The 14,797-nt window shown below is 40.9% G+C and overlaps 1 protein-coding gene across 1 annotated transcript; it reads right to left on the bottom strand.

The window, feature by feature from the left end:
- Positions 1-6,739: 6,739 nt before the first annotated feature.
- On the bottom strand, positions 6,740-14,068 carry LOC146713526 (butyrophilin subfamily 1 member A1-like). The gene is made up of 5 exons (XM_085448619.1): positions 13,954-14,068; positions 13,396-13,737; positions 8,780-9,067; positions 8,568-8,687; positions 6,740-8,450 (listed from the first exon to the last, which is right to left on the bottom strand). Exons 1-5 carry the CDS (start codon positions 14,051-14,053, stop codon positions 7,873-7,875), a joined length of 1,428 nt encoding a protein of 475 aa, XP_085304745.1. The 5' UTR covers positions 14,054-14,068; the 3' UTR covers positions 6,740-7,872.
- Positions 14,069-14,797: the final 729 nt, after the last annotated feature.

Below are 14,797 nucleotides of genomic sequence, written 5' to 3'. Positions count from 1 at the left end.
TTCTAGTTAATTTCTAATTTGTGAAAAGATGGCAGTTTATATCAAATTGCAAATATCTCAACCTGCATGTTAAAAAAAAAATATTATCTCTGTTCTTATTCTGAGAGTGAAAACTTCAGCCACCTCACATCATCATGTCTATTTAAACAGGGAGCAGTGTGTTAATAAATATTATTAGTGAAGCCCAGGTCTATTTGCTCTGCCTAATTGTAGACATGAGTACACTGTTGCAGTTTTTAAACATGCTCACTGTGGCTTCTGTGGCAAGACAGTGTGACAAATGCTATGTTAATGTAATGTGAGCCATCAACAGAATATCCTTTTATGGTAAAGATAGTGGTACTGTGAACACAAGGTGAATCTTATGTACAATTATGAAGATGGGGAAATAAATTTAATGCAAATAATGTGCGTTCTTTTAATAAAAGAAAATTTATGTAAAATAATTTTTTTGTTAGCTTGTGTTGTTGTTTTTTGAGTATCCATAAAGTATAAGAAAATAAATATATAAATAAATAAATATATAATCTTAAGTGATATATATATGTATAAAAAAAATCCCCGACTCGCCCCTGTGGGCAGTCAATCCTTCAAGCTCGGGTCCTCTACCAGAGGCCTGGGAGCTTGAGGGTCCTGCGCAGTATCTTAGCTGTTCCCAGGACTGCGCTCTTCTGGACAGAGATCTCCGATGTTGTTCCCGGGATCTGCTGGAGCCACTCGCCTAGCTTGGGAGTCACCCTCCACATCCTCTCGAGCTCTTCTCTGAGCCCTTGGTATTTCTCCAGCTTCTCATGTTCCTTCTTCCTGATATTGCTGTCATTCGGAACCGCTACATCGATCACTACGGCCGTCTTCTTCTGTTTGTCTACCACCACTATGTCCGGTTGGTTAGCGACCACCATTTTGTCCGTCTGTATCTGGAAGTCCCACAGGATCTTAGCTCTGTCATTCTCCATCACCCTTGGGGGCGTCTCCCATTTTGACCTCGGGACTTCCAGGTTATACTCGGCACAGATGTTCCTGTACACTATGCCGGCCACTTGGTTATGGCGTTCCATGTATGCCCTGCCTGCTAGCATTTTACACCCTGCTGTTATGTGCTGGATTGTCTCTGGAGCATCTTTACACAGCCTGTACCTGGGGTCTTGCCTGATGTGATAGACCCCAGCCTCTATGGATCTTGTACTCAGAGCTTGTTCTTGTGCTGCCATGATTAGTGCCTCTGTGCTGTCTTTCAGTCCAGCTTTGTCCAGCCACTGGTAGGATTTCTGGATATCAGCCACCTCCTCTATCTGCCGGTGGTACATACCGTGCAGGGGCCTGTCCTTCCATGATGGTTCCTCGCCTTCCTCCACTTTCTTGGGTTTCTGCTGCCTGAGGTATTCACTGAGCACGCTGTCAGTTGGGACCATCTTCTTGATGTATTCGTGGCTGTTCCTTGTCTCATCCTGGACTGTGGTGCTGACACTCACCAGTCCCCGACCCCCTTCCTTCCGCTTAGCAACCCTCCATGCATGGTAAGGAGCTTTCTTGTTTCGATGTCAGTGGCTTCTATCTCTCCCTTTGGCCAACTTATTATACCATCTTGTTCTTACCGTTCAGCTGACTCCTCAGGACTTGCCTGACTCTCTGCAGGTACTTGGTGGTTGCAGCTTTCCTAGTGGCCTCCTCATGGTTCCCATTCGCCTGCGGGATCCCCAGGTACTTGTAGCTGTCCTCTATGTCTGCAATGTTGCCTTCTGGTAGTTTGATCCCCTCAGTTCTGACTACCTTCCCTCTCTTTGTTACCATCCGACTACACTTCTCCAGTCCGAACAACATTCCAATGTCATTGCTGTATAGCCTGGTAGTGTGGATCAGTGAATCGATGTCTCGTTCACTCTTGGCATACAGCTTGATGTCATCCATGTACAGGAGGTGGCTGACAACTGCTCCATTCCGTAGTCGGCATCCGTAGCCAGTTTTGTCAATTATCTCACTGAGGGGGTTCAGGCCTATGCAGAATAGCAGTGGGGACAGAGCATCTCCTTGATAGATCCTGCACTTGATGGTGACTTGTGCTATGGGCTTGAGGTTGGCCTCCAGTATTGTCCGCCACATCCCCATTGAGTTCCTGATGAAGGCTCTTAGGGTCCTGTTCAGGGGTTGGCAGCCCTAGGCACGCGTGCCACAGTTGGCACGCGAAGGGTTAACTGATGGCACGACGATAGCTGGACTAGCCATCGGGCATACCAGGCTTTTGCTCGGTGGCCCGATAATTTTCTTTTTTTTTTTTGTAATGGTATAAACAACGAAAGGTGGTGGATTGGCCAGATGCTGGCCGGTGTGTAAAAATAACTCAGTTGTTTGGTGGTGGCTATGGCAGAGCTTCCACAGATTCAGTAACATTAGCAAGTGGTGGAGGCCAGCAGGTGGATCAGAGAGAGGGGAGGCGGGAGGAGGACAGACCCGAGGCAGCCGCCAGTCCGACTGTCAGGTGAACTGAACTTCAGGTAAGAAGTTATGACCTGCAGTCTATCTGGGTCAGACATAAACCAAGTTTAGGTGGAGTTTATTTTCGTTGTGCTGACTTTTTACAGTCAGTTAAAATAATTCGTGCTGCGTACTAGCTAGCATGACGGAGTTTCTATACAGCTGGGTGGGTGCTATGGTGTTACTGATAGTGAACTTTATTTTATTCATAAGGTTAGTTAGTAGAGTTGCCAACCGTCCCGTAAAAAGACAGAATTGTCCCGCATTCAGAGAAATTATTACGCATTTCGTGTTGAGCTGAGAAGGGACGCAGTTTGTCCCGAATTTCAGCTAGGATGGAAAAAGACACAAATGTGGAGTTATTCTGTCATTACGCTGCACAGCTGCCTCTTCTTCTCCTCTCATTCTCTCCCCTCCCTCTCCTGTTTTTACTTTAATCATGAAACCGATCAATGATCAGCTGATCGGCTTTTCTGACACCATTCCCAGCTGATGTCGCGCTCAACAACAGCAGCATGTTTAAGCTTGATCAGCTGTTGTTAGAATTTATTTAATATAAATTTCTAGTATCAGCTGATGTTTGCTGGAGCCACAGCTGTAAAGCTGCTGGTCATGATATCGATTTGGATATGTGGTGAGAGGGAAACATGAAGATGAAACCAGGAGATGTCCTTACTGGATCATCAGAGCTGAACAGGTGATGGAGAAACAGGTTTACCTTTTAGGTGACATGAATACATTAGAGGTAAGTTATGAACTGTTTCTGAGAGACAAATACCACCAGGATCCTTTTTTATGTAGCTGACAGCTGGTAACTGTGCAGGGGCGGATCTAGCAAAGTGTTGCCAGGGGGGCCAGGTGGGGCAGGGAAAGAGGGGCACAAAGAAATACTTTCTTATTCTCATTTAAAATGTCTGGCTGTTATTAAATAATTATCTGAAGCTTACAGCCAAAGTTTTATCTGACATAGAATGTATAGAAATCATACATATAGCAACAACATTGTACATCACTGTCACAACAGCATTTGTTTTCATTCAAAGGCTTTATGGCTTTAACCCTTTAAAGTCGTTTGGAGCGGACACGCTCCATTTTGCGTAACTATTTTTAAATCCCGGTAGCACTGCAACCACGTAAGCTAGCGCAATAATTTTTTTTGCATATGAAACCGGAGGAGTTGTACTTACATCTGATGCCATCAGTTTGTCCTAGGTCACAGTTTCCTTCCACATACAGCTTTGCAAAAACTGCATAAAAAGCGCTTGCAGCAACAAAAACATAATATTCCAGAAACACGCTTTGCCGATCCGATCAGCTGTTTGTAACACTTCCTACGTCCATCAGCATGAACTATCACTCGCCATCAGAAAGGTTGCCTACCCCTGGTCCTGTTGATCTTATATAGTTCGAGGCATTCCAGAATCCAGGTGTGGGGCATTGAGTCATAGGCCTTCTTGTAATCAATCCAGGCAGTGCACAGGTTGGTCAGTCTGGTCCTGCAGTCTCGCTGACTGCTTGGTCTGCCATTAGCTGGTGTTTTGTGCCTCTGGTATTCTTGCCCATTCCTTTCTGTGCCCCGCTCATGTATTGACCCATGTAACTGTTCATCTTAGCCGCTATGATGCCTGACAGGAGCTTTCACGTGGTGCTGAGGCAGGTTATTGGTCGGTAGTTGGAGTGGACCGGCCCCTTTTGGGGGTCCTTGAGGATCAGGACTGTCCGGCCTTCGGTAAGCCATTCCGGGTGTCTCTCATCAACTAGCAGCTGGTGGAGTGCAGTCAGCTTCTTCAGCCAGTAGGCGTGAACCATGTCAGGGCCTGGTGCTGTCCAACTCTTCATACTGGAGACCCTTTCTGTGATATTTGCCACTGTGATGGTTACTGGACCCTGTTCGGGGAGGTCGCTGTGGTCTGCCCTAAGGTTCCACTAGCCACTGAGCATTGCCGTTATGGGTTGCGTCCTTCTCGCATATGCTCTTCCAGTATTGTTCTGCCTCCAGCCTTGGTGGTGCTGTTCTCATATTGTTCCCCTGCCACTGAGAGTACACCTTGTCTGGTTCCGTGGAGAACAGCTGGTTTATTCTCCTGCCTTCTATCTTTCTGGTGTACCTCCTCAAGCGGCTGGCCAAGGCTGTGAGTCGTTGCTTGGCAGTTTCCAAGGCCTCACGTATGGACAGCTTCCTGTACTTCTTAGGCACCTTCCTCATCGCGCCTTTATGCAACTCCGATAGTTGGCTAACCTCCCTCCGTGCTACCTTGATCTTAGCCTCTAGCCTCCTCCTCCTCTTATTTTAGGTGATTTTAACAATTGTAATCTTAAGAGATCACTGAACATAATTTCTTAAGACTACAATATAATTTTGGCACAGCTGCCGGCAACCAGCTGTGCCAGAGTGAACCGAGCCGCAGGCCCAGAGGCCGGAGGCCCGAGGGCCCCCCGCACCCCGGAGGAGGCCTGACCGAGCAACAGGCGCCAGGCCCCGCCAGGTAGCCACTGGGAGTGAGCTGGTACATACCTGAGTGCCCAGCCCCGGACACCAAGAACCACCAACGCACCGACCCCTAAGGGCATCAGTCACCGGCAGGGAGTGTGGTGAGGGGAGATAGGCCTTGGAGGGCCTGGGAGTTCCCAGAGAGGTGGAGTCTAAGACCCGACCTGACATATAGACACAGACAAACAGGCACACACAGACACAAACATGCATTCCCACCCTCATGCACACATATACAGACACTCAGCACTCACCCAACGTAAGGATTGACATAAATGGACATGTACACACAATCACACTCCCCAAACATACTTTATACCCCGGGTCCAGGTACCCTCGCCCCCAGAGGGGGAAACAGAACCCAGACCCAAGAGATGTTACCCTTCCCCCCGGGGTGGAGGCAAGCAGACCGTCCCAGACTACAATATAATTAAAAAAATTATATTTCACCTGTCCTACAAGGCATAACAAAACGCTGGATTTCTGTTATGGATCAATTAAGGAGAAATATAAGTCTGTGGCTGGACCTGCACTATGTTCTTCAGATCTCCAAAGACATCAAGAATCTGATTCTTAAAAGGAAAATTCCTTTTAATGAGTATGACGTTTCCACTATGAGGACATTAAGGAAGGAGGTGAGAGCTGTAATAAAGAAGACTAAGATGAGATATAAAATAATTTTGAAGCAGAAATGAGTAGTAATTACCTTAACAGAGCTTGGTGTGGTATGAAAACCATCTAAGGGCTACAAACTAAGGGTCACTGTAACATTTCTTAAGATGGGTTTACCTCTGACAAACATTTGGCAGATAATTGTAATAGTTTTTATCTTTATTTTGAGAATCTTGATTGTTTTATGGAGACGAGTACACTAAAAAAAAAAAAAGACTACCACTCCCTCATCATTTTGTACTGAGGAGAGGGGTGTAGATAATGTCTTTAGACACACTAAGATTAAGAGTCCTGGACCTGACAACATCTGTGGGCAGGTACTGAAAACTTGTGCTGATCAGTTGAGTGGGATTTTTCATCACATTTCTTTCACTTTCCCTACAGACAGTACCTAAGATTTGGAATAATGCTATCATTGTTCCAGCAGGAAGAGGTGTGGGAGATGCTGTTGTCACACTCATGCATTTCTTGTATAAGCATCTTGAGGGCCCTAACACTCATGCAAGATTATTATTTGCTGACTTTTCGACAAGATTCAACACAATTCAGCCCACCTTACTTGCTGATGGGCTTTATAACCACCTTAAGCTCGATCTTAGTCTGATTAGTTGGGTGCTAGACTTTTCCACTAACAGCTCACAATGCATGAAGGTGAACCATGTACTTTCTGATGTGCTGGGTTGCTATCTCTCACCCCTTCTTTTAATTCTGTACACGAATGAGCAGTGTTACTAACAGACACATCCTAAAGTTTGCTGATGACACAGTGATCGTTAGTCTTTTTGTGGGGGACGAGACAGGCCATGGGCAGGTTGTAGAAGATTTTGTGGCTTGGTGTGATGAGTCCTTCCTTTCATTAAATGTGTCAAAAACAAAAGACATGATTATTGATTTCAGGAAATCTTCTTACAGTTCATCACCTTACTATTATTAAAGCTGCTGATATTGAGTTTGTGAAGACTTAAAAGCATTTAGGGGCTTTTCTTGACCACAAACTGTTTTGACTGTGTTTTGAGCCTCATGCTGATGTCACTACCAAAGAAGTTCAGCAAAGACTGTTCCTTTTAAGGAAAATTACATATTTTAAAGTCTCATCTGAATTGCTTACGTTGTTTTACAGAATTTTATTGAATATGTTATTTCTTTCTGTATCGCTGCTACATGACCAGAGAACAGCAAAGAGAAAGAAAGAGAAATTAGGAAGAGAGTTAACAGAAGGAGAGGGAAAGAACAATAGAGGAGAAGATGTCACGGTACTGGGTCTGCAACCCAGTATTTGTGTTTCAGACTCTGTAATTATATTATTTGATTATTGTTATCATGGTTTTGGTTTTCTTTAGTTCTTAGTGATTGTAGTCCTTCCTCCCTTAGTATTTATATTAGCCTGTGTTTAGACTCTGTTCCCATGTCTACTCTATACTTTCCTAAAGCCATCATGTGACAGATCATAACTGCCATAAATGTATACAATTAATAGTAATTGTATATTACTAAATGTATTTTGCAAATAAAGTTAATTCTCCTGATAAGGTACTTCTTTTTTTTTTCTTTTTTCTTTACACATTTTAAAGATTTTAATGGCATGCTTAATATTTTTACACAACAAAAACTGATTTCTTTTTCACCAAACAAAAAAGAAATACACACTTGTAGGGAATTTAGAAAGACAAGTTACAGTCAGAAATCTGATTATTATCTCATATTATATAAAATGTAAATAACTTGCACATTAAAAAAGAAAAAAGACAATAAAAAGAAAAAAAAAGAAAAAAAAGTAAAAGTATATGTATGGACTGGTACATGGTACCAAATATGTAAAATGATCTAATATTAGGTTTATATTATAATTAGAATTTTATTAAAATGGAACAATAACACTGTAATGTTCTTTGTGACTGAAAGAGCGCAACTGTCTTTTGGCTCTGAAACACATTTCTCCTTATATGCAGTTGTCATAAATTATATGCCCACTAGAGGTAACTAAAGTTAATTTAAAATTGTGTCACTAGGGTATCTCAACCAATTTCTGCTGTTGTGTTAAAACTGGTGATGACAGGCTCTCTTCTGTGAAATAAGTACAATTCATATCGTCTTTACTATAGCTGCTGTTTTGGATTTGGTTTCATCCATGTAATATATCTTGTAGTGCTGTGTTAGAGATTGTAAATGTCTTACTTGTTTAACTGTGATAAATGAATGCTTAAATGAATAATGTGAGTGTTATTTAATGTTCACTTTTATGCCTCTGAATTTCCTGATTGGAACTGTATTTGAATTTCATTTCTCCTCTTCTCTATTTTCTCCCTCTGTGTATGAATTTTGTATAAAGTGTCATCTAACTCCTTTTTCTTCTCTGTCATTACATCAATCCCATACAACACTGATTTTCTTTCTGTTTCCTTTTCCTCTATTTCTTTTTCAAGGTTTTCCTTCATTTTTTCAAAATTATTTTCTGTTTCAATGCCCTCTTCTTCATTTATTTTGTCAGATGTTTTTTCATTTTGTTCTATTTGTTTAATATTGTTTACCAGCTGACTCTGATTTTCATCATGCTGTTTTTGTAGCTCGAGCAGTGTCAGTTTCAGTTCATAAATATCATTTTCTAAGTCACATTTATGACTCATTAAAAATTGAACCACCATTATCGAATGAAATTTGTCTTCCTCTCCTTCTTTAAACCAAGTGTTGAGGTTTTCTTGTGTCATATCAAAGTCGACAGTGTCACTACTATCTTCTGTGAGATGCAGTGCTTCTCTTTTTTTCTCAGTGAGGGGCTGACGCTCACTGTGATCAGTGGAAATTTTTGTGTTTCTTCCTGTTGTACAAAAAAAGTCATTTAAATTGACAGAAATACATTATTTTGTCTTTCTTTAATAAATAATTGATGATTTTCTTAGTCACTTTATTTTCATTTTTAGTCAAAAAACTGTACCTTGATGTTTTGAACGATATTTCCAGACAACAGAGACAACTGCCAGAATAAGCAGGACTGTCACAACAACACTTATGATGATGTGACCAGCAGAACTACATGGAGGATTAAATAAATCACCTGTAATGAGAACACACATAATATCAACAAGTAGCCTGCAGCAATTTTACAAACAAACAAAAAAAAATATAACTAAATAACTTGTTTTTTACCTGGAACATGTATGTGTGTCTCTCTGCTCTTGTTGGTGTTCCTCTGTTGGACTCTGCAGGTGATGTTGTTGCTGTGTCTCTTCTCCACAGTCACTCTGCTGCTGACAGTATAGAGGTCATCAGGACCTCTGAGGGTCTCTGCAGGGCCAGCAGAGAGGAGGTTTCCCTCACCGTCCAACCACAGCAGCTCAGGCTCTGGATACCAGCCTGCAGACTCACACTGTAACACCACTTTACTACTGTCCGCACTATTTCTCATTAAAGTGATGATAATTGATGAAACTACACCTAAAGATTAGGAAAAGAGAAAACACATTAGTGTTGCTACCAGTTACAGTCACCAAAGAGCCAAGTTTAAAATTCTGGGAAATGTATTGACTACTTTTACACCAATCATATTTGAACCACTGAATAGTGACATGAAAAACACTAACTTCTATAATGCCCTGCTGTCAATACATAAGGCACTGACATTCATTTAGGGGCTTCTTTAACATATCAACAATCAAGCAGTTGTAATGCACTACCGACTGCTTTATTTTTATTTCACTTCAATTCAGCTTTACTTATATAGTGCCAAATCACAGTCAAACAGTCAAACTAAGGTGCTTCATATTGCAAGGTAGAGACCTTTCAATAATAAAGAGAAACTGATGACTCCCTATGATCAAGCACATGGCAACAACAGGAATGAAAAATTCCATTTAAACATGAAGAAACTTCCAGTAAAACCAGCTTCAGAGAGCGGCAGCCATCTGCCATAACTGGTCGCTGATGAGCGGAAGAAGACAGGACAAAAAACATGATAATTTCCTTCCTTTTGCACACATCAAAAACTACTCAAGGAACAGGAATGACTTTGTTGTCAACCCATCCTTCAAACTCCCCAGATAATAATATGATAGAGTATTCATTCACTGTAACTAAGTTTAGGAATATAATCCACCCACTGTTATCATCTTCAATGCCCTGTACCAACATAGAGCAGAACAGCTATCTGAACGCTACCCCAACAGAGGTCGATTATCTTGTTAATAATTTTACCTCCTCAATACGTACGACTCTGGATACTGTAGCTCCTGTGAAAACTAAGGTCTCTAATCAGAAGTACCTGACTCCGTGGTATAATTCTCAAACACGTACCCTAAAGCAGATGATCATCGTTTAGCGTGGAGAAATAGTTTGCTGCTTTATAAGAAAGCCCTCCGCAAAGCCAGAACATCTTACTATTCATCACTGATTGAAGTAAATAAGAACAACCCCAGGTTTCTCTTCAGCACTGTAGCCAGGCTGACAAAAAGTCAGAGCTCTTTTGAGCCAACCATCCTTTTAACGTTAACTAGTAATGACTTCATGAACTTCTTCACAAATAAAATTTTTATCATTAGAGAAAAAATTACCAGTAATCATCCCACAGATGTAATATTATCTACAGCTACTCTTAGTACCATTGATGTTAAGTTAGACTCTTTTTCTCCAATTGATCTTTCTGAGTTAACTTCAATAATTACTTCCTCCAAACCATCAACGTGTCTTTTAGACCCCATTCCTACAAAACTGCTCAAAGAAGTCCTGCCATTAATTAATTATTCGATCTTAAATATGATCAACCTATCTCTAATGATCGGCTATGTACCACAGGCCTTCAAGCTGGCTGTAGTTAAACCATCCATTCGCTTCCGCTTATCCTTTTCAGGGTCGCGGGGGGCGCTGGAGCCTATCCCAGCTGTCATAGGGCGAAAGGCGGGGTACACCCTGGACAGGTCGCCAGTCTGTCGCAGGGCTAACACATAGGGACAGACAACCATTCACACTCACATTCACACCTAGTGACAATTTGGATTAATCAATTAACCTATCCCCACAAGCTGCATGTCTTTGGACGGTGGGAGGAAGCCGGAGTGGTAAAGTTAAACCTTTACTCAAAAAGCATCTCTAGACCCAGCAGTCTTAGCTAATTATAGGCCAATCTCCAACCTTCCTTTCATATCAAAAATCCTTGAAAGAGTAGTTGTCAAACAGCTAACAGATCATCTGCAGAGGAATGGTTTATTTGAAGAGTTTCAGTCAGGTTTCAGAGCTCAGCACAGCACAGAAACAGCTTTAGTGAAGGTTACAAATGATCTTCTTATGGCCTCTGACAGTGGACTCATCTCTGTGCTTGTCCTGCTAGACCTCAGTGCAGCGTTCGATACTGTTGACCATAATATCCTATTAGAGCGATTAGAACATGCTGTAGGTATTACAGGTTGCAGTGGTTTGTATCATATCTATTAGTAGACTCCAATTTGTGAATGTAAATGGAGAGTCCTCTTCACACACTGAGGTTAATTATGGAGTTCCACAGGGTTCAGTGCTAGGACCAATTCTGTTTACATTATACATGCTTCCCTTAGGCAGTATCATTAGAACACATAGCATACATTTTCACTGCTGTGCAGATGACACCCAGCTCTATCTGTCCATGAAGCCAGATAACACACACCAATTAGTTAAACTGCAGGAATGTCTTAAAGACAAAAAGTCCTGGATGGCCGCTAACTTCCTGCTTCTTAATTCAGATAAAACTGAGGTTATTGTACTCGGCCCTGAAAATCTTAGAAATATGGTATCTAACCAGATTCTTACTCTGGATGGCATTACCTTGGCCTCCAGTAACGCTGTGAGGAACCTTGGAGTCATTTTTGACCAGGACATGTCCTTCAATGCACATATAAAACAAATATGTAAGACTGCCTTCTTATATTTGCACAACATCTCTAAAATTAGAAATATCCTGTCTCAGAGTGGCGCTGAAAAACTAGTTCATGCATTTATTACTTCCAGGCTGGACTACTGTAATTCATTATTATCAGGATGTCCAAAAAACTCTCTGAAAAGCCTTCAGCTAATCCAAAATGCTGCAGCAAGAGTACTGACAGGGACTAGAAAGAGAGAGCATATTTCTCCTGTTTTGGCTTCCCTTCATTGGCTTCCTGTTAAATCCAGAATTGAATTCAAAATCCTGCTCCTCACATACAAGGTCTTAAATAATCAGGCCCCATCTTATCTTAATGACCTTGTAGTACCATATCACCCTATTAGAGCACTTCGCTCTCGCTCTGCAGGCCTACTTGTTGTTCCTAGAGTATTTAAAAGTAGAATGGGAGGGAGAGCCTTCAGTTTTCAGGCCCCTCTTCTGTGGAACCAGCTTCCAGTTTGGATTCGGGAGACAGACACTATCTCTACTTTCAAGATTAGGCTTAAAACTTTCCTTTTTGCTAAAGCATATAGTTAGGGCTGGACCAGGTGACCCTGAATCCTCCCTTAGTTATGCTGCAATAGACATAGGCTGCCGGGGGATTTCCATGATGCATTGAGTTTTTCCTTTCCAGTCACCTTTCTCACTCACTATGTGTTAATAGACCTCTCTGCATTGAATCGTACCTGCTATTAACCTCTGTCTCTCTTCCACAGCATGTCTTTCATCTTGTTTTTCTTCTCTCACCCCAACCGGTCACAGCAGATGGGCGCTCCTCCCTGACCCTGGATCTGCTGGAGGTTTCTTCCTGTTTAAAGGGAGTTTTTCCTTCCCACTGTCGCCAAAGTGCTTGCTCATAGGGGGTCATATGATTGTTGTGTTTTTCTCTGTATCTATTATTGTAGGATCTACTGTACAATATAAAGCGCCTTGGGGCGACTGTTGTTGTGATTTGGATTTGGAATTCAATTGAATACAACAAGCCCTGTCCTCAAATGGCCATTCCACAACCATCAGAAGCCAAACGATTTCCTGCCTATATATATCCCTGTCTCAGGCACAAAAAGGACAGCCCAAACAATAGATCAATCTCTTCTGACCAGGCAAGCAGCACCAAGACCCTTTTAATCAAGTAGTTTTAATGTTGGACCTAACACATTGTCTAAAACTGCTTATCAGCTACCTTTGTACTTCCATTTGATAAATGGTGCCACCTTACCAACACTAACTACAATAAAACAAAATAAGACATTACACAACTTTTGATATTGTTATTGATTGCATTCATTGCAGCTGTCTTTGACTTATTATTACAAGCTATCTTTAATTTATGAGTGAACCTTTCCTAAATTTATTCCAGTACTAATGCAACAACAAGGATTCACTTGTTTTAATTGTTAACATTAATTTTGAATGGATTCAATATATATGTAATAAAACAACAGAATGCAAAAAAAAAACTAGAGCAAAAATGTTTGTGGAAATTGATTTAAATAAACATTGGCTCACTTTGTAAAATAGAATAAAGAGGCCACAGTCTGTCTTTTAGCTGAGAAAACACTTCATCTAAAAATGGAAATGAATAATTTTCCCTTTCAGTGATGATGTGTAGATTTTTCTTTTCAGTTTGTCATCATTTTGAGCACAAATATTGACTCTACACTGAATGCACATTGTTATTGGTTTGATTTTAGTGTTATTCTGTATGTTCTTTTGCATATATGTGTTAAATGATAGTGCAGCATAACATGTTTATTTTACCCTTATGATTTTTTACTACTATCATTGTACTTTTTCTAAACTAAATAATGACTGATGATTTTCAACATCAGATATCATTTTGACCTTTCTGTACAAGGACGATATCTCCACTTACCAACAACAAGCTCAACACTGGTTTGTCCACTAAGGGCAGGAATGAAGCATTTGTATGATCCCCTATCTGACAGTTTCACTTTGGAGAGTTTTAGTGAAATGTCTCCGAGCTTCAGGTTGTTAATGGGTAGGGATGTTCTTTCCATGTAGGCTTCATTTTTTTTATTCACGAGCTCCACGCCGTCACGCCAAACATGCACAAATTTAGGTGTGAGGTCAGATCGTGTCCACTCTACTGTCATATCAGCAGCATTCACAGCAGGATCCAGATGGCATGGTAACACAGTGTCATCACCAACTATTGCCACAACTGGCTCAGATGGACCAACCACCTGAGACACACCTAAAGGAAAATTACAAATACGTGTTAAACATGTTAAAAAAAAAAAAAAAAAAGGTTCGGAAGCCCAGGTGATGTAACTCTTTTAAATTTGCTGTTTTACTCTATGACATAAATTAAATGGCTGATATTTAATCAATAACATAAATATCTGTGTAATTAATAGACTTCGATGTTTTGTATAATTTGTGTAACTTCATGAACATAAGACTTATTCACCTCCACAAAACTGAATGAAAAAAATAGAGTGATGAAAAAGAAAGACACAGATGGCCCCAAGTGGCATTTTACAGCAACGTCCGTCCTTCAGGTGAAACATTGTAGAAGTTTGAAGACTGAAATGAAAAATATGGGAAAAAATCATAAAGAAATTGCACATTAATCATACAAATAATCACTATAAACAATTATGATTTGGCTTTTCACATCACAATTGTAGACATATAAAACATATTGAGGCAACTGTCATTGTGTCATTGTGTGTGTGTCAACTACCAAATGAACAAATTGAAAACAAATCTTTTTCTGGCCAGACGCGTGGCAGCACTTCTGCTATAATTTTGTTCGTATTTAACAAAATTAAAAATGCAGACATAAGTGTACACATTAGTTTCTGACTGCTAGTGAAAATTGTTTTCTTTACAAATACCTCTCTCATTGAACCAACAGAGCCAATCCCTCAACATGTTTGTACTCTCTGCTCATATTGCCTTCATATGAATTAATTTTTTGAATTAAAAGAATGTATTTGGACATTGCACTCAGCAACAAACAAATTCTCCCTAAGAAAAAAAGTGACTTCAAGGGCCAAATTGCGTTATATTTCTTCAATATACGGGCCGCAAGTAGGGGTGACGTGGGCCGCAAGAGGCCCCCGGTCTGTGAGTTTCAGACAGCAGCTTTAATTGGATGATCATACGACACAGATGCTAAAATTGTAGAATGTGTTCTCAGTTATAATTCTCCATACATGTACTTTTCAGGGTTATAACAACTTAAAACACTACAAAGGCTGAACAGTTAAGTCCAGGCTACATGGTTCACACAGTCAGCTTGATATGCT

The sequence above is a fragment of the Copadichromis virginalis genome, linkage group LG3 (genome assembly GCF_057382275.1).
Source record: "Copadichromis virginalis isolate Kocher_CV1m ecotype Utaka linkage group LG3, C_Virginalis_male_GT1.1, whole genome shotgun sequence".
In the NCBI taxonomy this organism is placed as follows: Eukaryota; Metazoa; Chordata; class Actinopteri; order Cichliformes; family Cichlidae; genus Copadichromis; species Copadichromis virginalis.
This window is presented reverse-complemented; position numbering and strand designations above follow the sequence as displayed.

Excerpts from the sequence above, each read along its gene's own strand:
- LOC146713526 (XM_085448619.1), bottom strand. The coding sequence starts at position 14,053 with ATGTTTCACCTGAAGGACGGACGTTGCTGTAAAATGCCACTTGGGGCC. Across the intron at positions 9,068-13,395 it reads CAGTGTTGAGCTTGTTGTTG|GTGTAGTTTCATCAATTATC; the intron begins GTAAGTGGAGAT and ends CCTAATCTTTAG. Across the intron at positions 8,451-8,567 it reads ATATCGTTCAAAACATCAAG|GAAGAAACACAAAAATTTCC; the intron begins GTACAGTTTTTT and ends TTTGTACAACAG.